We start from the raw sequence: 27,567 nt of genomic DNA on the forward strand, positions 1-27,567 counted from the left end.
CTGTGTGGGATCTGTTATGGTCACTTGAGGAGCAAACAGGTAGGAACATTTCAAGGGCAGTCATGCAGTCCTTCTGCACACACATGGACCCAGAGAGCGGCAGGGAGGATGGGAGCACAGCTCCTTCCGTGGCTGCAGGGCCCCAGCTGGCGAGGAGAACTCCCACACCATGCTCCAGGTCACTTCTCACAGCTATTCATGCAATTAGGCTTGAGTTTAGTGAGGCACCGAGAGCCAGGTGAGCTTAAGCAGTTAAAAGAGCCAACCTCAGCCAAGCCAGGTCACCCTCACTGGAAGGGAGGTGCACAAACTGTTTATCTGCCAGACTGGAGGAGAGGAGGAAGGGCAGTAATTCTGGCAGGCTGAAGGGAATCTGAAAATAATTGGATAGAACAAGGCTTTCAGCTAGTGCTGAGGCAGCCAGATGCATGTCCAAACTGTAGGGACACACAGCTCATCCCATCAAAATCCAAGACATATGGTCTTCTCAGGTGCTGGAACAACTGCAGAGCTCACTTCAAAATAGAGACTGCTCTCTGTAGGAAGGACATCCTAATGCACACATATCCTTGTGGATCTGCAGGACTCTCTGAGAGGACACCAAGCCTGTGCACAGAACAAAAAAACAACCTCACCTGCTTTAAAAAGAAAAGGACACTAAACTAGAATTGCTGTGTTCAAAACTGAAACAAGCCACAACAATCTGAATGAACAATATATGGAGTGGCTCACTGGCCACCTCTTTTCTGCATGTAACTCAAAACCAACTCCTCTGAAATTAGCAGACCTATGCTGGCGCAGATGGGAGAAAAACCGAGCCCGACATAATTCATATACAGCTTACAGGCCATCAAAAACCCCTGAAAAATGAAGCATTCTAAGAGTGAAACACTTGACCAAGAGAATATGTAAAAATCACAAAAATCACAATAAACCCCTACGTTCCTTAAGGCACTTCTCCTCTCAGCAAGGCCAGAAGCAGTTCCAAATGCTGAGGGTGCAACCCATGGCAACGGTGTGAAAGGATGGAGACAAGACAGGAGTTACAAAGGCTACATTCTACACTGTGACAGGACAGCGAGACACACACAGTGCCAGCTCCTACCTGGAACATGGAAATGTTTAGGGGCCTGAGCGTAAGTTGGAGTGAGAGGGCGACTGTCAGGCCGATAGGGGACAGGGGAGTTCCGACCGCTGGACGGCTCATTGCCTCCAATGAAAGAATGGAGAAAACAAAATGAGAAGAGGGAGAGCAATAATAAAAAAAAAATTAAAAAAAAAAAAAAAAAGGCAAGCCCAATCAAACCCAAACAAAACTGGTGGAATCAAAACCTCCAAGGAGAAAAGAAGTTGAACCAAAAGTATAAATACAAACAATAAGGAGAGCTGGTAGTAGCCCTGGTGAATTTTTTTTCCCCCCCTGATATTCCTGCAGAGACAAAAATTCTTGTTCAGGCTGGAGTTGAGGTTTGAGCAGCTCAGACTCATTCTGACGGCATGCAGGCAGGAGCTGTGCGCTCGTAGCTGGTGATTAGATGGGCAGGTCAGAAAAGAAGAATGGAAGGTTACTTAGCAATGATTTTTTAGTACAGAGATTGATATTTGGAATTAAAAGGCACAAACATGGAGCAGAGTAGTTGATATGCAAACCCAAAGCAGAAAGAAGCAGATGCTGGCAGTTACTACAGTTCACTAAACCAAAAGTCTACAGAAACCAGAAACAGAAAATAGCTGTTAGGTCACTTGGTCCATATCAAAAGGCATAACTGTTCCACAAACACTCTTTCATTGGTTTAGGAAAATTCTGATATGGCAAAATAATTTGTAAAGCAGTGCAGCCCATCTGCTGGCTGTACACACCTTGTTCGTGACACTCCAAATCTCTGTCAGTGCCAAATTTGGTTCTGATGACAATACTTCACCACTGCTAATTTAGCAAAGCTGAATCTAGGACCTATAAATCTCAGCTCTAGTTTGCACACACAGTTTGTGCCATTTGTAGGATTACTCTTACTGGGGCTACCCCTCTGCCTCCTGACAATGCAGCACATCAATCCAACAGCCCTGAAAGTTTCTGTGCCTTGTCAAGGAGTCAGGGCTGCTGCACAACCATGATGGTGGACCCCAAGTATCAAGACTTAACAGCCAGATATCCATTCACATCTCTGTGTGTGTACCTTGAAAGAATGCAGCTGCCTCTTTTATTGTACCATTCTTCAAACTAGAGCAAACTTACACAAATAAAAACCATCTTCACAGGTGCTTATTTCACATGGGTGGGGGTGACCCCAGCAGTGAAGAGTAGGGGAACATCAAATCCCTTCCATTTTTAAAGTATGCACAAGGGCTTAAAAAATCTTAGAAATGTTGATTTAAAAAGCAGGGGAAAAAATGGAGGGCAGAGGAGGGAATGATAATAAATACAGAAGGGCTATAAAACATAGCAAAAAAAAATTCAAGCCTGTTTTCTACATCTTGTTAGAGGATCCAAAACGTTAAGACTCAGCACACTATTTATCTATTTGGAGTGGGAAAATAGGTGTGGGAGAAGGAAAAAAGAAGTTTTCTTGACAATTTATACATTAAATCCTCTTTTACTTGAACAGTCATCTACCAATCTAAAAGGCACTAAAGGAGATAAAAAAAAGCTCTTTTACAAACCTTGCTGAGATGTGCCCCAGAGGCTTCAGCCAGTATACAAGTTAACCCACTGCATATGAATGCCTTAAAAATTGCATGGACAGTTCAGGGGGCTTGGCTATACAAAATTTGTCCAGAAGAATGCATGTACAAATTCTGTATTTATCACTCTGACATTTCAGCCCTAAATGACATGATGCTCTCTCAACCACATGTGTTGATGGTGGTTTTCTATTCTTGGTGCAGTGATGCTGAACTTCTGGCTGGGTAACAGTAAGGGCTACCTCTGAAAAGCAGCATGAATGATTAGTTAAACATTATTGTTTATCTCAATCTATGGCCCTTTACTTAGCAATGCCAATATTGTGTTCTACTTCCCCACCCTCTGAGATACTGTGATGGTGAAACACTTCACTTGATTTTACTCAGGTCTCTTGATTCTACTGAGAAATTATGAGCTACTTTTCAGCAAAATCATTGTTTTGTAAGGAAAAAACCCATCAATATTAATATGTCTTGAGATACAGTTAGTTGTTTATAGAGAACCTGTCACTGCCTTTTTGCTTTCTTTGGCAATTATACTCAATGGAAGAAAAAAAAACAAAAGGGATTTATTGACCTGTGGACTTATCTCAACAGAGGAGTCGAAAATACATTTTATCCATTGGGAACTGGTAGACTACATGTGTGCACGTTCAATTTGCAACGCTTCTATCACCAACACTACAAATACAGGGAGGAAACCCTTCTTAGACCCCTCTCTACCTCTAGACCCAGATAAGTGTGCTCACACCCATACATGTATGCTGGCTGGTCTTGCATCAGGGACACAGATAATTTGTCCAGAGATTACTGGACACATCGTACAATGCACCCAGCACCAGGCAGAGAGTTACTGTGGTATCATCCTGAAGGTGATGCTTTACAGATGCCTCTGCTGGCTTCTATTTCCTGTTGTACCTAATGACTCCTGCTAGTAGCAACAAATAACTCCCCTTCACACTTCCTAGGATGGCAGCCTCATTGCCTCCAATCTGTTCCAGAAGGAATGGTACATCCACTTAGATTCCCATTAGGCCATCCCTGAGGAGCCCACTCTCACAACGAGGCTTAAGTGCTTGGGATGCAGCTGCAAAACCACCCACAATTTATGGAAGCAGTGCCAACATCTGCAGAATGTGCACGTGCACAGAGGACAGCAGAGCTCCTGGCTGCCTCTACCTGTCTCCCAGGGCCTCATGGCCAGCCTGCTTGCAGCTTTTCATAAAAACTCAATAAATCTGGGTTCCTTGCCTGCACAGAAATGGCTCTTACTGTTGCAGATATGCTGTATCTACTCTTAACTCCCCAAAGCAACAAGAGCACTCCAGTTCACCAACACTGTAGAAAGAACTAATTCTCACACCCTTGTCATGAAGTTGAACATGTCTCTGTGTAGGTGGGGGAATGTTAAAGAGATAATGGAACAAGCTTAATGTAAAAATCAATCACTACAGCACAGCAAAAGGGAAATTCAGAGGCTTTTTTCATTTTCATTCTCTTTGCTCCATCAGGTAATTATTTGCTATAGCTGAATTTGTTAGGCAAGCTGCCCTAACAGCCAGGAATAGAATTGCTTGCCCACACACAGCCCAGTGTAATGCAGGTCCCTGCTGCCTTCTGAAGTGCTCACCACTGGGCTCACTGTGGGATTCACAAGCTCAGCTCACAGAATCAGGCCAAAAAACCCATATGCAACCAACACTGAGCCTTCTGTCAACCTGCAACCAACACTGAGCCTTCTGTCAGGTTCCAGTTTAGCTGCTCTACTTCTGAGTAGACATAGGAAAACAAGCTCATAAATACCTGAAACCCTTACTCCTGTTCAGGTTTTGTCAAGCTATCATACATCTTCTTGTCCACATGTGTACCCATTATTTCACATAAAAAACTGAAAATCATTGAAAAGCCAATACTCAACTGTTTTCCAGAGCAGAACTTTCACCTGCATCCACAAAACCCTGGAAACAGTCACCAGGTACAGAAAGCATTTGATTTCAGAGACCTGCCTCAGGGAAGGAAAGAGGGAACCTGTGAAAACCAAGGTCCAAATTCTCTATGAAGTTTGGTAGACTCTTCATGGGAAGGTCTGTGAGCAAAGGAATACACATTACTTTGGAACCCTTTTACATGGAAATCATATGGGGGCTTTGCAGTATTCTTGAATGCCTCTGAAAAATTCTAGGCATGCAAGATGAAATCCTGGCTCTCAATGAGGGTTTTGTCTCTGATTTCAGAAGGGTCAGGGTTTCTTTCATTCGTGGACTTGTTTTGATTCTTTCATAGCAAAGACAGTGCTTTATTGAGACAAGACCAAATTCAATGGAGAGTCCAAATTAGATTAAATGAAGTCTAAGCTGATGTATATTACACACTCTTCCAGCTTTTTCAACATATACATTACATCAACAAACTCTCACTCTAAGGCGTCTTTAGCCCCTTTCAGTCCTCCAATTTCTTTACTTTTGGCTGTGTTTATGAGGTTTAATCAGTATGCTTCTTTAAGCCTTATGTTGTATGAAAACACACCGAAACTGGTCTAAATGTCTTCTTTTCTGGCCTGAGTATACAAAATAACACAGGTGTAATGTGCCATATGACACTTCAGTTATTATTATGCTACTGGGAAATCATGCCCCTTTACCAAAGGAGTTTTGACATGATCTGTATTTTCTGACTCCCAAAGGGAAAAACCCCATAAGTTATTGTTTTGTGAAATCTTTCTTACAAACCAACATCAAGGTCACTTTCTTGCTAAAAGTACAAGTGAGAAAGGCTGAGCCAGTAAAAAGATCACATGGTGCCTCTTCTGTCACAGTGCTATGAATTTGAGCTTTCAGCAGCTTGGCTGAGTTATGACACATAAATGCTGTCCAGGCCTTCTGAAAAGTGAGGATTCCTACAACATCCTTCAGGACATACCTGATAAAAACCATCCTCCCCTTCCCTGTCTACAGCATTTGCAATCCCACTTGGCCTTCTCTAACAATAACTGAGAAAGATAGCTGAACTACATACCAAGGTGATTCTTTGCAATTTGAAAACAATAAGCATAGATAGATTTCCAATAGTTCTTCTCATTTATCTGTTGAAGAAGCTATTTTCTCAACAGAAAAAGAAGGAAAATGCCACCTGAAAGAGTGTGAGCATTTATTTGGATTTACAGCAAAGAAATGTTGAAATTGCAAGGACTATGAATTAACTGCATGCTGAAATGAGCAGTATAGCTATTTTTAAGGGTCCCAATATTTTTAAGTGAGATTTTTTTAGAAATAGAGAGACATAGTAGAAAAGTGGACAGTGCAGATTATCAAAAATAATCTTAAAAAAGGCAAGAGTAAAATTAGTGGTGGTTATCTGAATGCTTAAAGAGCTGTGATGCTGAGATCTATTAATATTTCTTGAAACTTCATGGCAACAACTTTCTTGCAATTGCTTTTGATTATCTCCAGTTTATGAATATCTATAATAATTATTGGTGCCAGATTGGAATCTATGTTCAATTTACTCAGCTTTGTCTTTCTGAGCTCTTGTAGGTGATATAAGCTATGACCTTCTCCCCCAAAACAGAAGAGATGGCCCAGCCAAGTACTCCAATAAAACTCAGAGTAAAACCACATTCATAAAAAGCAAGAAACAAAATTAAAAGATTACTGAGCTAAATTAGTCCCTTCAAGGGACACAGTGAAAGAAGAATCTTCCTCCAAATCAAACCATGGAAAGTAAAAGATTGAAAAAAAGACCAGATCCTCAAATAATGTAAATCCTTGCAGTGCTACTGCCTTCATCAGAGCCTGCTGATTTGCATTAGTTGAGGAGAGGCCTAGAGATTTTAATTTTATTTTGTTGGGCCCTAATAATTGCCAAGGTGAATAAGAAAGATTAAGTTCCTTTTTGCCATTGATCCTTATATAATCTCTTTTTTTTCCCTTCTTCATAGTTTTGATCACCTTGCCCTCATTCAGGCATTGCTGTAATCAAATTTTCACTGCACGTTTTAAGAATGGGGCGGTAGTAATTAAATTTGATAAACTAACTAACCAAATTTTCACTGCACATTTTAAGAATGGGGCGGTAATAATTAAATTTGGTAAACTAACTAATCAAATTTTCACTGCACATTTTAAGAATGGGGCGGTCATAATTAAATTTGGTAAACTAACTAATCAAATTTTCACTGCATGTTTTAAGAATGGGGCGGTAATAATTAAATTTGATTAACTAATCAATTTTTCACTGCATGTTTTAAGAATAGGGCAGTAATAATTAAATTTGATAAACTAACCAAATTTTCACTGCACGTTTTAAGAATGGGGTAGTAATAATTAAATCTGATAAACTAACTAATCAAATTTTCACTGCACGTTTTAAGAATGGGGTAGTAATAATTAAATTTGATAAACTACCTGCTGAAGGGATTGTTGTGGACTGCTTTAGAAAGAAGCTAAATTCGGTACATACAGGTTCTGAGCAATAAATGACAATGCTTCTCTGTGTATTTCTACCAGGTAAAAGCTTGGTGACTCTTCAGCTAGGGCCCTTAGAAATGACATATTTCCTCCAGAAAAAGGACATTATGTCTATTCTAAACGTAGTTCTGAGTGCAGCAGCACATTTCGAGGCATGCTCAGCTACACAGCCATCGGCGACCTCCCAGAGCCACGCCTTCACAGCTCTGCCAGAGCGCCAACAGGTCTCCAGGTGGAGGGTACTCCCTGGAGAGAGGCCTGGCTCCTTACCTTTGGCATGGGGGATGAAGTGGTGTCGGAATGGGGAGTTGGGGCGGGAGTCATGGAGCGCGGGGCCGCTGGAGCGCGGGGGTGCCACGCGCCGCGCGCCCAGAGCCAGCAGCTCTGCGGCCACGGGCAGGCAGGGGCAGGACAGAACGGAGACAAAGAAAAGCAATAAGAGACAGGCAGGGAAGGAGGCTTCGAAGGAAGCAGGAGGAAAAAAAAGGCATTGAACAATTAGGATTCTGGAAAGAAGGAAGGAGAAAAGAAAACAACAGAACGGTTAAAGACGCACCAAAGGGCCCGTAAATGTTACGACAAAATTACAGGAAGTGTTAGAAGAGAGGCTTAGGCTTGAACTGCATGGCTAATTTAACATAACATCATTGGCTTAATGAGCTTCTGAGCAATGCCTTGTTACCAGAAAGTAGCCTGCTACCAGCATGCAAACATCACAAACATTGATGCTCAATTAGTTAAGAAAGCAGCTGGTTTAAAAAGTGCCTGACCAAAAAATGTCAGTCAAGAGGCATGCAAGCTGTTTTCTGTTGTTTTAAGACATTCCAAAAATGCTGCCAACATCAGCTAGGGCACCAGGGGAGGAAAAGGCTGCAAACTTTTTCAGAATTTGTAGCACTTGATTTTTGAAGAACCTTATCCTGACAACGTCAGTACAGCAGTTCACTTCTCTCTCAAGGGCTAGCTGGGAGCAAAAGAGAAGTGATCTGGGGCCACTGGGTGTATTCAGAGAGAAATTATTCTTGCAAAATAATATGGTGAAAAGAATTGCTATTAGGAGGAAAAAATATATATGTTTGTGCTATTATTCAATAAATAATTACTGTAGGAAAATTATTAAAGTAGCTTCAACAATTACCCCAAAACAGGGTAGGAAACATCAAATGACAAAATATACAGAATTACTTCTGTGTCATATGAGGATCAGTAACAGGTGAGCCCAAGATGAGATCATCTGAACATAGATGAGTTTGAACAAATATCTCTCCAGAAAACCCTTCAGGCTGTGGACTTTGGAAGATTTTACATTGGCTCACAAGTCTGGCTTGAGCCCATCTGCCCATCACAAGAGTTACATAAACAGAGATTGCTTCTGGGCAAGGCCTTTGACTGAACACAGACAGTAAAACTCAATCACAGTCAAGTCTGGAATAGGGCCTGGATTTGTTCATATCCCTGAGACAACAGATAAAAATGGAAAAATCCCCTCAGACATGGAGAACCAAGGGACAGAAGTTTGCAGCTTTTTCATGTTTTCAAGTCTCTTTCAGTTTCAGTTGTAACGTCATCTTAAAACAGTCATGCTGTCAGCACCAAGTATCAGACACAATTTGCTTCTGTCCCACCTCCCTTGGGTCCCCTAAATAAGGCATTCACTGACAGACACAATTGGCTGCTTTCAGCCCACCCCCTCTAGGAAATGGCTACAGCATTCAAGTTCCACAGTGGTGGCTCTATTATAAATCTTTAATTTTAAAAATGCAGCTCCTATTGCATATGGGCTTTTGACATCCCAACTGTTCAGCTGTAATCACCAATGAAGATGAAACCATGCAATTGTATCAATTAATTTAAAAACAGATCACAAAGATTTAATTCATTACCATACACAATAAAATCAGTCTTGAAAAGTCTTCAATGAGTAGCATTTAGCCATATACATTTTTATGCATTTTGGGTGTGGATGAATAGTTCATTTTCATATCTTGCTTTTAGATACACAACCAGTAATTTTGAAGGCACTGGGAACCTGAATGACCTGTACATTTTCTTTACTGTACTGCTAAACCAGAAAATAAAGTATGTTTTCAAGTGTTCCCAGGCAATTGCCTACAGCTTTAATTAAAAAGATACCTTCTGAGTCCATGTCTTAAAAAATTACAAGCAATTTGGAACATATGGGTGTTTTGCTTCTGAATATGAGATTCTATGGCTGCACCAAGCTTTAAAGGAATTTTTTACAAGGGAATAAACCTAAATTACTAACTTCTGTACAGTCAAGCCATAATTTTTGTTTCCAATATGTGATACTTTTCCCAAATTCCAGAATGAACTTTGTGATTCACTGCTGCAAATTTTTGCTTGCTTACAGAAGCATACAAATATTTAAAAGATTTGATTTGAAACAAAACCAGAAGACGAATATTTATGATGCAAGAAACAGCCTAGTGCAAAAGACTATGTCAATCCAGAACAAAAAACCAGGTAGAAAATGAGACATTAAAATACACAACAATTTTTCAACCCGAAACTTCCACTTCTAAGAGAAAGAAGTGCTTCACTGCACCACTGAGCAGCATAACAAAGAAACAATATTTTTGCATGGATCTGCAATGCAGTTGGCCTTACCAGGTCTGTGGAAGTGCTGGGGGGAGCGTGACATGGTGGGGGTGTAGCTGTGGCGGCTGTACACGGGAGAGTTGATGGAGCCCTGGCTGGTGGACCTGTGAATCATGCGGTCCCGAACGTCCTGGTAGCCCTGCAGGACAGAGGCAGCCACTGGTAAATGGAAATGCACAGAACACATTTTTAGCAGCACTTAAGTTCTGTGGATCTGAAGGCATCAGCAGAAGCGACTGAAATAGCAACATCCCTAAAGCTTTCAACCTACTTCATTAGCACTGCTCTCCAAGGATCTGCTCCAACCCATTTTTACAGTCAGAATTCAGTCGTGGAAGAGTTGGAACCTGTAATTTCTATTAAGCTCTGTAACAATCCTAAATTTGCCCATGTTCCCTGACTCCATAAGGGAAGCTGCATCCAGAGCATGTGTGTCCTGCAGTGTCCTGCACAAGACACATCAACTGGCCATCAGCAAGCTAATGGAGCTTGGAGAGCAGCAAGAATTCAAGAGCTGCAGCACAGAGCTCTCTGTGGCTAAACTGACCATGTGTCACCAGCTGTATCAGCAGGTATTAATATCCAAATCGGATTCCCCATGCATCTGAAAACATGACACCTTGTACAGCAAAATTCAGTTTACCTAGTTTCCTGGGGGTACAAAAGCCAATAAAAGAAACAAACACAAAAACCAAAAAACAAACTACATCCTCACCCCCACCCCTCCATGAAGCAAACTAAACCAGGACAAAAGGGAAAGGACTGATGAATGCATGAAGATTTACAAGAAATTTACAGTCCCTTTATTTTTAACTAGTAGCGATAAGTGCAGCTTTTATGTTGCAAATAAGCAATAGGATAATGCAATGATGATGATTCCGCAAGGGCATCGATTGTATCCTGACAAATGACTTCCCAACTCTTCCATATAATTAAGATGTTCAAACTCACTCCTCTGGCAAAGCAAAACCAAACCAGACCATAGTTATGTTTTCTTCAAGAGAAAACTGCAAATGTTTCAGCAGCAAACACGGGTTGTTATTTGGATGCTTAGAGCAGTATTTTATCTGCTGTAAATCCTGCAGCTCCCGAGACCTGAATCTGCCTGTGCCACGAGGAGCAGGAATGCACCAGAAGTGACACCTGCTGGACAAAGGGCTCTGCTTTAGTGGGAGGAGCGGCAGCTTCACTTCTTGTACAGTATGAGCTTCATGTTTCCTTCTTAGAAATAATATTTGTTAACTTCCTACATTGAGAAAACATGCCTGTGTGGCAAACACAGATGGATCTGACTGATAAGAAACCCAATGCCTGCACTGGCTCGAGGGTATGATTCTAATCACAGAAGGACACTGCCCCCAAAGGTTCCACCAAACTTACTTCTGCAGAAGGGGTGGGTGATAAAGTCCTTGGAGACTGCAAAGACAAAAAATAAGGTTATGAAATATCATTGCATATGCTGGGCCAGAAAATGGTAATCTAAACATTGCTGCAGGTACTCTGACATATGACAGTGTAAAGTGGTAATGCAGAAATTATTGAGACCATTCCAGCACTGGAACCTGCTTTTTCCACATGGCTCAGGGACTGGTCCATAAATCACTGACGTTTAAAGTTTCTGGGAGAATCTTTTTAAGTGTGATTAATTCAGTCAAGAACCATGCAAGATCATCTTAGCCATCTAATCACTGTGGTAATTAAAACATAGCTGTAAAGATCAAAATCAGAAAGTTATTAATTTAACAACCATGCCTGTCATGAAGAAATCTTTAAAATGGAAATCAAAAGTAAATAAACTTAACTCAGAGCTTTTGCATGGAAAATCAGAGTATCTTTCAGGATGAAGCATGTTTTCCCTCCAACACATACACTCTGGCAAAAATGTGCTTTTCCCCAAGGCCTTACATTTCATACCCATGCAAAGGAGCACGTAGTTGTCATCAACATTTCTTTGATGTGACCTCCTTTAAATCTCTGTGTTGCTCCACGGTTACGTAAGGAGAACAGACAGGAATTACAAGCATGTGTATTGAAAGAACTGCACAAAGGCCAGTGGGCAGAAATATGCACAATATTATGAAAAGTTTCTGTAACACATAAGGAAACTGAGGAAAGAAATGCCTTTAGAAGAAACATAAGATTATGCATATGTTGATGGCACAAACAAGAATAAAAGCTATGTGTAATTACCAGTTATGTGCTCTTCAACCACCAGGAAATTTGAAGCTGGGAGATCAAGATTTAATTATTTCCTTTGTGCACAAAACTTCAATATTATTTGTCATAGTAAACTGGGCAAGAGATTATGCTTTTAAATAAGACCACAATTATAGAATGTTATAGCTATTAAGATAATATCTCAGAAGCAAAACTGCTGATTCTGGTCCAACTACTACACTAATGTACAACAGCAGTAGTGTAAAATGTATGCAGTTTCTGGTAATAAATATCCAGCTGGTAAATATCCATAAATTTTGGACTGAGAGACCATTCACTCTCATGGAGCTGGTGACACTGGGAATGCTAAGTATCCAAACAAAGGAACAACATTTTTTACTGGATAGAGAACAACTCCTTTTCAGCAAATTTCCATAAAGCTGTTTAAAACTGCTTTTGCTACTTTCCATCAAAGTCTTGAAAATATTTTATATTCCTATTTTCCTAATTCCTATCATCTAACACCAGCAGCTGTAAAAACTTTGCTCCACCTTCCTCCTTGCTTTGGAACAACATTCTCTACAAAAACTGAGAGCTAACCTAAAACTTTCAATATGAATGAAAAAAGCACAACTTGTGAGGTGCGTTCTCACATTTTTCTCCTAGCAATTAATGTGTTACTCTAAATGAATGAATTTCTATCATCTGCTGGGGTTACCTGGATTCTGAGGTAATGGCTACAGTAAAAGGTAGTCACAGGAATCTAAGACTGGGAAGGCAGCCCAGAAAGTAGCATGCTGAATCCAGGTATTTTTCCTTCCATGTATTTTTACTCCATCACTAGCTGACGTGGCTTTTTGGGAAATGGAAGCTCACTCTGCAGCCAATTTAGTGTTTCATCATGCACAGGTGAACTGTCAGATCTCAAATTCGAAGGCTGCCAAGGAATGTTTGCTTTTCCAGGTCTTTCAAAACCTGGTCTATCACAGAAGGCCACTCTATGATTAGTTTCAAACACTGGGCAGGTGAGTGAGAAAAGCAGCTCAATCCCAGAACAGCAGGCCAGTGGAAATACAGTGAGGGCTCCAGAAGGGGAAGCGGAAAGGGAAAGGGAAGAGGCAGAGGGCTTCTTCTGACCAAACTTACATAAAAATTTCTACTGCAAAAGTCTCAATTCTCTATTCCTTTATGATCTGAGAGTCTCCTCTAATACCTGAAGCCACATAGGTCATTTTTTCATCTAGGAAATTTCTGCTAACTTTTACAGGTATCATTCTGGATGCCACACTAATCTATTTTAGCTGTCTTTTACCTGAACTACCAGGTGGGATCCCTGCTCCATTTGGAAGCTTCTATCATGTTAGAAAAAAATCCTTTTTTCATTTTATGTCTGCTTGTTTAGTGAAAGGCGTTTCAGAGCATTTAGTGCTTTCAACAAACACAATGCTTGAAATAAAGGAGATAAAGTGATGCTTCTCAATATATACCCAAAAAAAGCAGGAGCTGAGAACAGACAGCCTCGGTGTTCACCAGGCTGCTGCTTGCAAGGCAGAAGTGACAGATCCTGAAGAACCTGAATACCTGGCAGTTTCTGGTAACTTTAACGAATTAATTTAATTAAACAATTAATTTCCGATCTGGTTTGTGTTTCCGAGGGCGATGACAGGCGGAGCAAGCCCGCACTCTCCACCAGAGGGCGCCGGGACAGCGCGGGATGAGGGAGTGAGGGAGGCCTGGAGGCTGGGAACCGGCCCTGCCCTGCCCGGCCCGGCCCTACCCGGCCCTGCCCTGCTCTACCCTGCCCTGCTCTACCCTGCCCTGCTCTACCCTGCCCTCCCCAGCCCTGCCCTGCCCGGCCCGGCCCTGCCCTGCTCTACCCTGCTCGGCCCGGCCCTGCCCTGCCTTGCCCTGCCCTGCCCTGAGTGCAACCCCAGCCGGCTCTGCTCACTGCCACACTGTTTTCTCGCTTTCTGTGCCCAAAAATCTGTCGTTTTCTGACAGCCTATTCCCTAGAATTACAGTTTGTGTCCATCTCTGTGCATCTTCCTTTGTACACCCAAAAATCCTTCTTTGCTGAGACTGATTTTTTTTTTTTCTTTTTAAATCATGGTGAGGTGTCACAGACATATTTTCTGAAAAATCCTTTGCTAGGATTTTTCTCCTGAGAAGCTGAGAGGCCTCAGAAATGAAATGTAAATAATTATCTGCTGCTGTGGAATGTGGCAGGTGCATCTTTGATTGGTCTCATGTGGATTGTTTTTAATTAATGGCCAAGCACAGGTCCAACTGTGGCGGGACTCTGGTCAGTCACAAGATTTTATTATCATTCCTTTCTAGTTTTCTGATGTCTCCTTTCTCTTTCTTTAGTATAGTTCTAATATATAATTTTCTTTTCATATAATGTATATAATAAAATAATAAATCAGCCTCCTGAAACATAGAGTCAAGATTCTCATCTCTTCTCTCATCCTGGGGACCCTCAAACACCACAACAGTGAGGGGCATTTCTCGTTCTTCATGCATAAACTGAGGGTCCCCTTTTATTTAACACCACCACATACACACCCTTTGCAAAGAGAATGCAGGATAAATCACTGCACAACTGAACATGTCACCTTCTTTGCTTTTTAAAGATGATGGGGACTGATGTATATGTTGTACCAAGACTGCTGTCACTCAATTACCACAACACAAACACAGGGTAAGGGATCACTCCACGCCAATGGGCTTGTGTTCTCATTAGGGCAAGGGAAGGGATGAGAAACAGATACAAAGAGGTGAGGTAACTTGCCCAAGGTGACAGAAGTCAGCAGCAGCATTGGGTGAAAACCCAAGATCTTCTTAAAAGAAGGTGAGAGCCCCTTCTGTTTCCAGAACAAATTTCTGTACTCAGTAGAAATTCACTGAATTTAATGCTGGTGAAAATATGGTATAAGAAAACCCCAAAGACTTCTGTTTATTCCCAGAACAAGCATAAAAGCAGACAACTTACACCATACTGCTTTATCAGCTTCCAACATACTGCTTTGTCAGTAAGAAGCTCCCCTTTAAGGATTAACATGTAGTTCACCTTCTCTGTGAGATTAGTTCCCCCCGTGTGACTAACAAGAGACATGTGTTTGTAGCAGGTTTTGTGGAATGGGTCAGGCCTGTTGGAACTGGACAGAGGTCACCAATGCTTCTCAAAGTGGTTTTGAACCAGATGCCAGCTGGATTCACTACCAATATAAATTGGAGGGGAGAAATTCTGTAATGTTCTGACCTGTTAATCTCTTATTTTATTCCTGAGCTGAATTTCCAATTCATGATTTAAAAAACTATCTCTATAAAACATTTAATAACAAAGTAGAAAAACTGATGTAGTTCTGACCTGCTGGTGGGCAGAACACTGATAAGGAAACAGATTATTAGTCACACTGAGCTGGCGATCTGCAGACCACTGGTGCCTGAATGATTTACTGAAATTCTTTCTTCAACTTATCTTCATACTCAATTCAGTTACAGTCAGGTCACTGAGATTGCAGCAGTAAATCCCTTTTCATGTCCATTTAGATTTGCATTCAGGAAGTCTGATTCACAGACAGATGGTATTACACAACAAAGCCTGCTCCACAGACTGCACTGGAATCATGTAAATAGTAATTGCAGCCATGAAAATTCACCTGAGAAAACTGGGGACCACCAATCTGAAAGACACCTTAACACACAAGTTTAGAAGAATAAATGACAGCATTTTCTTATTGCTGCATGATAGAAGAACCCTTACTAAATAACAGCAGGTTAAAATGTGAGGCAGGTATTTGTGTAACACAAACTGCTTTCCCAGGTGGAAGAGAACTTCATACTGACACAATTTTATCCAGTATGTCTGGCAAAGTGCTCTGGTGATTTATATTTCTGTGAGATAAGTATCCTGCTGCTCCTGCTCCATGGAATATCACGGTATTCCTCCTATCCTCCTGTGAATATTGGTGCTCCACAGAACAACAGCACATTGGCTTCTGCCCCACGTGCCTTGCCATTCCCAAAGATTAGATATCCATGGGAGCTATGAGGAGGCAGAACAGCACACTGGCTTTTGCCCCACGTGCCTTGCCATTCCCAAAGATTCGTTATCCATGGGAGTCATGAGGAGGCACACAGGGACAGCCTGCAGAGCTGCCCCCTGTGCTGATGTAGGTGTCTGACCCTGCAGCCCCACACATGAGGCAGCACCCCATACCCCAGATGAGACAGACACAAAGCAGTGTGAGCAGCAGCAGCAGCCACCTCCAGCAGTGCCCATGGGAAGCAAAGCAGGCTCTGGATGCAGTGCACAGCAGAATGAGGTGCTGGTAATGGGTCATTACCTCTCCAAGACTCTGTCTCTCCTGTCTGTCCTCGTAGGCGGAGGTGTAGAATGGCTCATAAGTAATTAGGTCTGGACGTTCAATGTCATAAATGGCCTTGACTTTGGGAATGGCTGCTAAATCCTTGTAATCAAGGATTTCATTGTCTACTTTTGCCTAAAGGTCAAAGACAGAAGATAAATTAACTTACACAAATGCACTGGCAATTTCTGTTTTACACAATTCATGATTTTGTGTATTTCTTGTCACACTGTTGCTATGGAAACCCCTTTTTGGCACCCTACATCTGGAGTGAATGCTTCTTGTTCTTCTCCAGCGGGCCTCCTCTGCAGCAGCTCACAGTGTTTTCTCTCCTCTTAGGGAAGAAAGAACATGGCATATATAGATCTAGTTACAAAAGTTTTTTTATCCCCAGTAGTGAGCTGGAAACTTCAGCTCTGCCAATGACTCATTTTGTGGCCTCAGGCAAGTATTTTCACCTTTCTGCTCTTGTTTTCCCATATGCAAAATGGGTGATAACATCAATTTAGTTTGCAGATTACAGAGATTACAAAAGGATTTCATGCTGAAGACCACAGACAGATACCCAATTTATAACTGTGCACACAAGAGGAAACAGAACTTATTAGAAGGAAATAAAAAGACAAGGAGGACTGTCAGGACTGGGTATCCAAACCACCAGATAAAATAATTACATAGCATTCATCACTCATCCTATGCCCAAGCTTCTGACTAAACCAACTACCAACTACATAGTGCAAGCATGGACTATTTTTTTGTCCACTAAGATTGCAAGGAGATCTTGACTAGTTAAAAAAGTAGAAGTAGGAAATAAATTCCCAAGTCAGCTGCACCCATTGGAGGGAGACAGAAAGAGGCCTTACATTTCGTTTAGATAACTAATATTTTTCTTTACTTACAGAAAGACTTTAAATAAATCCTCATACATGTTTATTTACCTTACAGAAATACATTTATGACTAAAACTGAAAGAGGATATTCAAATTGTTTTTCAACACTTCTAAAAGATACTTTATTCACAGCAGACTGCATAAGGAAACTCACATTGACTTCTGCTCTTTCTCAGTCCTAGCACCTAGTAATTTCAGATTAATATGCATTTCACAAGCTCTTTAACAACCACTGGTCTTGGCAGTTCTTAAGAAATGCCTTAAACTAGAAACAAAACCTTTCTTGCTAGAGAAGCAAGGTTTGAAATATTTGGGACATTCACTCTCTACAAACAGAGTCAAACCTGTTTAGCTTTTAATTACCAGATATTAAAAATTACCTTAAACGATTTTAATCCTTAAAATATTTAGGTATATCAATATATGTTATTTCTGTAATACTTTTACCAGTTTGTTAATGAGGTGTAAATATGTGTGGATACTCTTAATCCAATATAAATTATTACAGATATTTTTGTAGACCTTGATCTAGGCTGCCATGTTGCTCCACAGACAGTGATTTTGAGCAACAATTTATTTTCATAAGCAACAGATTATGAAGTTGATATTACCCACATAATGGCAGTTCTCCAGGACATGCTTTGTCTTTTGATATATGCAGTGTAAACACTTTTCATATATCAGCTTATTTTTGTGGTTGTTGAAATGCATAGAACTAGAGTTTAACTCAGGACGTGAGATTTTTAATTTTGGACCTTTTTTCCTGCATTATTATAAATGTTGCTGCCTAATTTCTGAGTTTTACCCTACATTTTCATCTTTATAATCTCAAGGTAATTGATAAAACAGTGATTTAGCATTATGCTTAGTAACATTTTTTTTCCTAAATTAAAACCACCTTTCCTTTCACAACTGAAAAATCTGATTTCTGACCTGGAAGGTGTTGGATCAGATTGGTTTCTTTCAGTGTAGCTGACCCTGCTCCCCACATTTCCCGAGTGCAAGAGCAGACCTCTCAAAAATTGTGTATCAAAGTGCACAGATCTCCTCACAAAATCCTTACAAAGCCAAATGATCCCTCTGCCCTCTATCCCTCTTCACAACACGAAGTGACATCCAAAGATTTACTGTACCTTTCCAAGAGAAATGTGACCTGGAAAAGGCCTACCCTGCTCTTGAAACCCTGCAGCTATAAAGGCTACATGGTGAAGGTTTTTAACAATTTAAGCACTAAAATAAAGCATCAATATAAAAGTGATTTATTTCAGCATGAATAGCTCATGTGCAAGCAAAGGCTCAGCAGCTTATTCATCAGCAGGAATACTTACATAGATAGTGTGGCCTGGAGAGCCAGGTATACTGGAACCTGGTCTGGAATAAATGCTTTCTGATGATGTTCTTGTAGGCTGAAAAACAAAAGGGAACTTTTGAGAGCAATCTGAAGCCAATAATGTTGGCAACTTTAAGTGAAGAAATCTGCATATATCTTGGAAATAACTGAATTTAAGAAAAATGTCAACACAAATGCAAGCATTCTGGCAAATTCCACAATCTTGTGAGGCAAGTGGGGTTTGGTTTTAATTTTTTTGGGTAGGGGAAGGAGTGGTGTGAGAGGGGAAGAGGTTTTCTAAATCATACAGTGTAAAAGACTAGACTGACAACAATAATGAACAAAATCAAAAAACACCTGCAGAGACACTGTAGGAGCCATACAAAGAACCATCCAGGACAGTCCTGCTGGTCATTTTAGCAACAGGTTAGTTCACAAACCACTGTAGGGATCAGCAGTCCAGCAGACAAAACTGTTGTGAGGGGCACAGCACATGTGTAATCTCCTTCCAGCTGTTCAATCCCTGGACTTCCATTAGGAATGACATCAGCAGAACTGAATTCAGCCTTCCTAAGTAAAAGGACCTGAAATCCTTGGCTTGGAGCTGTTCCCTACATCTGCAGCACAACCAAGCTGCAGCAGGGAAGTCAAATGTTGGTTGCAGTGTCATGATTCCCCATACTGCAAAAGTCATGTTTAATGACAATGTCCTGAAAACTGAAACTCATGAGAACACTCTCATCCCTACAGAGCCAGTGCTGCTATATTTAGTAGATTTTCCAACAATTTTTCAGGACTAAACAGACACTGATGCCCTGGGGGAAGTTCTGTGAGAGGAGAGGAAACAACTGATGACCTGTGGGGATCCTGAAAACCTGATGCATTTGCAAAGTATTCTATTTGATCAAAAGTCTCCCTGGTTACTGTGATGATTATTGCTGAACTTGGCACACAGCACATACACAAAGGTAGTCAAGTCAACAACATCCCAACTGCAACCGAGAAACCATCAACAATTTTTTGCTCCCTAACTGACTGCAAAGAACCAAATCCCATCAAAAAACTTTGTGTCAGCACAAGACTCTGATGGCACCAGTGCAGTGGGATACCTTAAAGTCACTTTAAATTAAATCCTGGAAAACAGTCCTTATCTCATCAGCTTGTGACATTACGCCCCCTGGACTAAGGGACCTTCAGGCACAACTGAAGAGAAACAAGGCTTGACAGCCTGGCTCGTTGTTTCATAGGAAATATTGGATGAACACAAAAAGGCTACTGGACCTATCTTACTTCTCAGCATACATTTCCTGAAGGAGCCTTCAACTGACCCCAGAGACTTTCTACTTTTAATTTCAAAGCGAGAGAAGCTATTGGAACCATCTGTATATAAAGTGCTGAAGACTGGTCATGGATTATACAGCAGGCTTTCTCTGACTTCACTTCTGAAAATTAAGTCACCACATTCTGGGAGAGTTAGAGAAACAAAAGTCCTCTCCAGAGCATGTTTGAGAACACTTTCTCAGCTGGACCTTTACACGTTTCTTTTCTTTTCTCTCTGAGGCTGCAAATTCCTACATCTCAAAAGGGAACAGAATTTTCTCATCTGCCCTTAAGCTCCTCTCAAAGCAATAAACCCAACAACAAGCACTTGTTTCATGGAAATGTTACAAGAATTGAGCTGGAAAATCTGGCTGCTGTTGAGAAACACTTTATTCCCCCTTCCATTCTTCCATTTCACTCTGTTTGAGTGGAACACATGTAACATGTTGAGTTGCTGCAGTTACTATGGAAAACAATTGTTTTCATTACAACACGGGGAACAGTATTAAGTACTTGAGGTACTTTTAGGGGTGTCTCTGTTACCTTTGGCTTTTGGCAGACATACTTTGAGAGTTTTGTCTGCTCAGTTTTCCCTGTTGTAGGAAAACAAGTGTTAGAGGCAGTTATGGCTTATTCCCATTTGGCAGGCCCTTTGGATCTTTTATAATCACCTCAAAAACAAGAAATTCTCAGTCCTCACTCCAGCTCCTTAGTTCCATCTCTTAGTATCACTGCTGAAAACCTTTTTGTTTAAGGAAAATTCACTTGCATTTATCACTTCAGTGAATTTACTTAATAAAGTTAGACATCTTAAGTAGATTCAGCTATATCCTGGTAATAATTTCTTAGGTGCTCTTAACCCTGGAGTTAAGAGGAATTGTCAGATGGACTGGCAAGTTGTAGCACCTGTTCTTCATTTCCTCACTGTGTTTCTGTTCCAAGTTCCTCTTCACCATCCCATTAACAAGGCCATGAGCCAGGAATGACACCCTTTAAACCAGTTTTCTATTTTCTGTGATTCTTTCTGTGTACATCAATTTTACCTTCCGCCTACTGCAAAGCTCCCCACTGCCTGGTCAGGACACCCTGCTGCCAGCCATGGCCTGAGCACACTCTGCTCCTGTCCTGAGGAGCTGAATCCAAGCAGACCTGCAACTCTGAGCTCCTCCAGCAGCTCCCAGTCCTGTTCCTGGCTTATTTCTAAACATACCTTTGAAGACAGTGCATGAAAAAGGACTCGTACATCTACTCTCACCCTTTCTGCCTCACTCTGCCCTATTTCTTATTTTGAGTTACACAGGCTGTTTCCATCACAGATGGCTCTTTCCTACCCTGCTTCTTCCCATATGGTCTGGAATCCTTCACAGCTTTGCACTTTTCCCTAAAGACAATTGCACTGCACTTAAAAACATTTATGCTGCTTGCTTTAACAAACATACACCAAAGATTCCTTGATATAAGCTGTTCCTCTGGCACACTTTTAGTTGCTATGGTTGGCTCCTCTCCTATGAGGCCCATAAAAGCTCCTGTTGGAAAATCTGTGACCTGGTGTGGCTTTTATTAGACTGAATGTTACACTTTGATCCCTGACCCTGTGTAACACCATTGTGACTCTGTGTGTTACACAGGTGGCAAGAGACACTCTGGAGGTCAAGTTCTCTATTGATGTAACTGCACTGGGGTGTAAATTCCATCCTGGAGGGGAGCTCCAGGATTATCTGAGCAGAGCTAAAATAGGAATAGAGCTGGCCCTGATGTAACCTTTAACAATGGAGATCTGGAGATAACACGAGTGCATCTCTTTCATACATTATTGAAAGAAAAAGGTGAAGAAAAAGGACACAATCTTTAATATGGATGCAATAATTTAGAAGTATTTACTTCCATCACAATAGCCCTGTGACACTTGGTCTACACTCCCAGCAACAAGACAAGTTAAGCTGCCTTACTTCTTCTACAAAGAGATAGGAAACATTTTTTATATGATTGTTCTTTTCCTTGAAGGATTCAAATACAGCCTTTTATAAAGCCACCTTTGTGTAGAGAAATTTAAGGGAAATTTCTATGAAGAGCTAATCTTCTTTTTCTTTTCTGGTGGTACATGGCTTCTCCACATTTTCTGAGAGTTCAAGAGTCATCTTTTTTTCCTTTCCTCTTCCACACAAATGGATGTAACAGTAGTAAATATACCAATACAGGATGTCTGTACCAAATACAGAAATTCTATGAAGTATATGAAAAAGAAATTTTAAAAATTAAGTCAAGAAAAATTCATGCATGTCATTAAAGGAGCCAAAAGAAAAAACAGATCACAAAGCATCTAAAGTATTTGCAAGATTTCTCAGTATTTCCCACTTTATCACAAACTTCTAATTTTTATGTTTTTGTTCTTCATTCCATGCATTTACCTTCAACACAAAAGTTCTTTACCAGTTTCATTTGCAGATTGATGGAGAGAATACCAACTGCCATGCTCATCCTCTAAGGTTCATCGTGAGTTGAGTGCTCAATTATCAGATCACCCATGCAGATGCCCCAAACTGATTAACTTGATATTTCACTATTAGACTACAAAGCTTAAGATGTTCATCTGCATTTACCCCTGTTTTTTATGTCATCATGCACAGTACATCATCTAAATAAATAACTTCTTAAAAAAAAAAGTCCCCACTAGAGCCATTCACATCATCCAGGTGCTGCTACAATGTGGTGGCTCTGGCATTCTCAAGTACAGATGTTCAGCATCATGCTCTGTAAAGACTTACAGGTGCAGGCAACCAGATCAAAACTGATCCCAAGAACATCTGGCCAAATGGATGCACTATGCTTTTACAAAGGCATCGTCACCATTTACAGTACCTGCCTTAATTTTTTGATAGAGTTCATTATGCAAGGCGGTGATAATAGCTGCAGAAGAATGAATATGTTTTCACTTAATAACATTTAACATTATAGCTTAAGCAAATTCTCTAAACCTCAGAAGCTACTTTAAGTGAAGCATATTTTAAATAAATAGAAGATTAGGATGGAATTTCTTGTCCTGAGTAGACTTAGCAACAGCAAGGGATTTGACTTTCTCAGTACAACACTTTTTACACTGACTACCTGCTCTATCGATTTCAAGACTTTACAGTTGATTAGGATTTGGAACCAGGGCTCATAAAATATGGATTTCCTATGGATTTCTGTAATTTTCAATGGCTGTGCAAGACCAACAAAGTCCCTCAATGACAGCATTCTTTGTGCCTCTCTGCTGGTTTAAGTGTACCCTTCTCTGTACAAGACTGTTTCCTTGAAATTCATGCATTCCTTATTTCTCTACACTAAATATGCATCAAGACAAAACTAGTGAACAGGTTTAGTTCAGACTCACAGAGACACAGATATTAATAGGTTATGACTAATTTTTCTTTCCTTTCTGGACATAAAGGCCAGAAGGGAGAATGAATTTTCAGCATGTAATCACTGAAGGTATGTTGGTACCAAACAAACTTCTACGATACTATTCATGCAAACTCAGCCTTCATCAAGAGTAAGTTAAGTTGGAAGAACAAGAAAATAAAGTGGGAAGTCCAGAACATACTGAATTCAACACAAGCTTTCAGAGAATTCAGTGGATTTCACCCTACCATTTTCTAACTATAATTTTCATGTAGATTCAAGCCTTTGGCCCACTTTTATAGCAACAACAGTGACAGTACCTTTGTACTTTGTCTACTCTGTAGAAAAAGACTTGAAACCAAAATCTGCCTTGTAAATCACCATGTAAATCTAAACAGCATTTATTAGTGACCAAATTTACACAAGAGGATATTCATCTGACCCTAAGTTATTTGTATCCTACACAGTCTACAAAGCAAGAAGGAGAACACACCTTTATTTTAACATGGGCTGCTCCTATTTTGCCTTTCATATTTTTCTAATACATTGAATAGGATTTGGGTTTTTAATCCTGAGGCTCCTGGATTTAACACCAGAAACTCAGAGTTGTGTGCGCTAAGCCAAATGCAAGAAGTCACTACACTGGCCTAAAAGATGAGTGAAATGGTCCCACAGTTTTCTGTTCTCAGACTCCAAAATTTTATTCCATAAAGCCTAGGACTGAAGAGACACTGCTCTCCTTAGGAGCACTGATAACACATCTTTATGCTGCATTTTCTTGATACACAGATCTGTAGCTAACAGAGAGAGAGGTGTTCAATAGTAGTTAGGTAACTAAACCACGATGCAGGACAAAGGGCTTGCATTAATCCCCACTGAATCACAGAACTGAATTCCACTGTCCAACTACATCTACTCTGCCATGAGAGATGTGAGGGGTGCACAAACCAACACCAAGGAAATCCAGGGGCATGGACTCTGCCTGCTGCCAGCCTGCACCAGTGCGCTCTGACTCCATCACCAGCTGAAAACCACCTCAGGTGCACCTGCACCAGCACAGCCACACAGCCCACAGCTGACACAACCAACAAATAAACACTGCTCTGAGGGAGAAGAAATGGAGTTGGGTTGTGTTTGTAGGTGCAAAGCAAACTCAGTAAAATCTGAAAGTGGACAGCTACTCCAGAGTCAGGAGCACAGAAAGGACCTTGCAACTCAGATGTGAACATGCACCAGACTAGAGAGGCAAATGCTCTCAGGCAGCACACAGAATATATCCAAACCTGGGGTTTTCTTAGCATTTTCTCAACTAAAGTATTCATGGGTTGGTCAATATATATAAAAAAAAGGAAGCAACCTAACTGATGGATTTTTTCCCCCTAAAAACATAAGTCATTGTTCATGGAAAACTATTTCTTTTTAACCATCACTTTAAAGTCAGATATTTTTCACCATTTTCATTTGCTTCATATGTACACTTAATTTTTTGTTTCAGAAGGAAAACTCTCTGAAATACTGGAAGACCAATACTACAGACCCCAAAAGCTCATCTGAATCTAAAATAAAAAAGTTAATTGTAAGCATTTCATTAAACAAAATAAAAAAATGTGAGAATTAACAAGCAACACTGAAACAAGTGATGCAAAATGCAGCGTCAGTGCCCATGGTGGCAAGTGATAGCAGGAAAGCTGTGGCAGGAGTAGTAGCAAGCGCAGCAAATGACAGTAATGAGGAATCTTCTCAGTAAAGAAGATCATTATCAACACTATGAAAACACAACAGCAAACCTCTGCAGAGCGTGGCCTGCGCAGAACCAGACTCTTTGGATAAAAGAACTCAGATGAGGAATGCTGTCATGGAACACAAAAGGGAAAAATGAGTGAAAAGGAAAGCAGTTTCCCCAGTTCAGTGGTTAAGCTCTTTTTTTCAATCAAGTTTTTACCATCTGCTTGTGTTATAGTTTCTGTTACTTACTGACCGGTGCAGAATCGTAACAGCCAGACAGTTGTAAATAAACACCAAACTATATATTTTTGTAACATGCATATGGTTGCTTTGTTTTCTGTTTGTTTTGTCTTTTCAAACTTCCACAAATATCCATGGGGAAAAGATCTAAAGCAACCATTGCTTTTCTGAACTCCCTCTCAGATCTTGACCAGCTCAAATGCTGATTAGTTTATATCACAATTCAGTCACTGAGAGAAAACAGAACTTGCTGAAAACTTCTGAAGTTACTTCAGTGATAAAAGGGTTTTTGTTTTGGTTTGTTCTACAGGGAAAGGAAACCCAGCGAGCAAATAGGCAACAGCACTGGCTTTTTGCAGAACCGCCAGAAAATCTAGGCCTGACTCTGAATAAAAAACTAAAATTCAATCAAAGTACATATCCCACTTTAGTGCTGACATGCTCAAATAGCAAATAGTATTCCCAGTTTTGTTTGTTTCTGTACCTACCTGTTTGCTACTGTCTTCATTTAGGTCAACAGGATGAAGCACATGTCAAAGCCATCAAAGTGAACTCCAGCTGATATTAAAATAAGGTTCTGACTTTGCACCAGAGCAGACAATCTACGATGTATCATAGAAGCTAAAAATGGCCCATCTCAGCCAGCTTCAGTATGGTGCATTCATCAATGCCTTTTAAGGACCTATTAAACCTATGAAGGTCTTCTCCAGGAGCCTGGTGCTGCAGGACAGCTCTGCTGTCACACTGCTCAGATGCTCCCTCAATCTGCCTTCTTCAGCTTCACATCCTCTTCCTCACTTAGGCAATGCCTTGCAGGTGAGTGATTCCATTTATTTCCCTCACTTCAATTAAAATTAGCTGAGGGGGGAGAATACTGACAAAAAGGGAAATACTTGAAGAGGACTACAGCCATTTACATGGGGAATGGAAACAAGCAAACTGATTTATGAGGTCAGCTGGAGAAGGCTAATAAGGGCCACAGTGTAGTCAGGAGTGCTTTGATAAAACTCCTGGGTCCAAGTGAAAGGGAGGCATTGTACTGCAACCAAGTACTACAAGGCAAAAGCATTCTGACACTTAAGCATGGCCAAAATACTGTCTTACATTCAAACTGTTAAATGAGGAAGAAAATCCAGTCTGGCATCATTTTCCATTCTCTTACAAAATGTCAGGACAGGGCAATGTGTGAGTGCTGGATGGTACCTGCACTGAGGTTTGGCCATTCTAGACCACATGCCCATCTAGGGCCAGTTATGGTTTTGCCCACACTAACCCTGCTCAACAGCATTTTACCTGCACATTACCTATGAGCATAACAACTTCTCTGTGGGGGATGCTTTACAGACCAGTGTAGTGGAATAAATGCTAGAGGATGTGGCTTCCTGTGAATGAGACCCACACAGAATACAACCCACAGGATGCCACAGGTATCTCCATACCAGTATCTCTTAGTTTCCTTATCTGAAAGACAATTTATTCATATGCAGTCTCTAATATTCATATCCTGGAAAATGAGCGAAATTCTAGGGACCAACTGAGACATCAAAAAGAGAAAATTGTCCAGAGGATGAATCAGTGAATAAGGGGTCAGAATTGCCTGGTTCATACAAAAAGCCAGGCTCTAGCATGTATCAGAGTGCAGCATTATTGTCACTGAGGATTTGACCCAGAAAGTTTGTCTGTATATGCTGATGTAACTCCAAGGGTAACTGTGGCTCTTTTTGGCATTCAAATCAGGACCACTTTAGGTTGAGGCTCACTTGGATGGCAAAGAAACAAGAGTTCATCTTGTCTAAATGCTGCAAATAACCACGCAGAACAGGGGAGAACTATAGAGCAATTACACAGATGTGCAAAACCACTAAAATATATGATAGCATTTGCCCTGTTCATATCTTCTCCTTAGGAGTCTCTCTCACAACAATTGAGATATGAAATGAAGTGTCTTAGATACTTGGCCACGTCTGTATGTCAGTAAACTTTAAGGCAGTGCACTGAGACAGGTATGTGAAGGTGGTAAGCCTAAAAATCAGAGCAATACCTCTGAAGTGCCTCCACTGTATATTCTGCCAGAGTTGTGACAGCTATGCGAAAAAAACATGGAAAAAGTCACTCTTTTAAAAACAACATTCAATTATTGTGTGTGCAAAAGGCATGGTGTGTCAGTGAGCCATGAATTCAGCTTACCCGGAGTTTCTCCTCAGACTTAGTGGTTTGCTTACAGTCGGGATGCCAGACAGTGGAACCTGAGGGAGGACAAACACAGCTTTATTCAGGGCAAAGCAGGTGACTTCTGCTCACTGCAAGCTAGTTATTACAGAGAATCTCTTCATTGCATCAGATGCTGAATCTGTATGAACTATGAGAGTAATTCACGTTAAAGTCTA

The 27,567-nt window shown here is 40.8% G+C and overlaps 1 protein-coding gene across 3 annotated transcripts in view; it reads right to left on the reverse strand.

Annotated features, from left to right (window-relative positions):
* ABLIM1 (actin binding LIM protein 1) overlaps window positions 1-27,567 on the reverse strand; it is a 140,180-nt gene that overhangs the window by 16,354 nt on the left and 96,259 nt on the right. Inside the window, exons 8-14 of one of the 3 annotated variants that reach the window (XM_058810511.1) lie at window positions 27,368-27,426; window positions 25,003-25,065; window positions 18,513-18,590; window positions 16,274-16,429; window positions 11,148-11,183; window positions 9,777-9,906; window positions 1,106-1,210 (exon numbers count right to left, since the gene is read on the reverse strand). In XM_058810511.1, the coding sequence (XP_058666494.1) occupies window positions 1,106-1,210; window positions 9,777-9,906; window positions 11,148-11,183; window positions 16,274-16,429; window positions 18,513-18,590; window positions 25,003-25,065; window positions 27,368-27,426 (627 nt within the window). The remainder of the gene's footprint in view (window positions 1-1,105; window positions 1,211-9,776; window positions 9,907-11,147; window positions 11,184-16,273; window positions 16,430-18,512; window positions 18,591-25,002; window positions 25,066-27,367; window positions 27,427-27,567) is intronic. The other 2 variants (XM_058810509.1, XM_058810510.1) reach the window with 2 other exon arrangements.

Source organism: Ammospiza caudacuta, chromosome 9 (assembly GCF_027887145.1).
Source record: "Ammospiza caudacuta isolate bAmmCau1 chromosome 9, bAmmCau1.pri, whole genome shotgun sequence".
Classification (NCBI taxonomy): Eukaryota; Metazoa; Chordata; class Aves; order Passeriformes; family Passerellidae; genus Ammospiza; species Ammospiza caudacuta.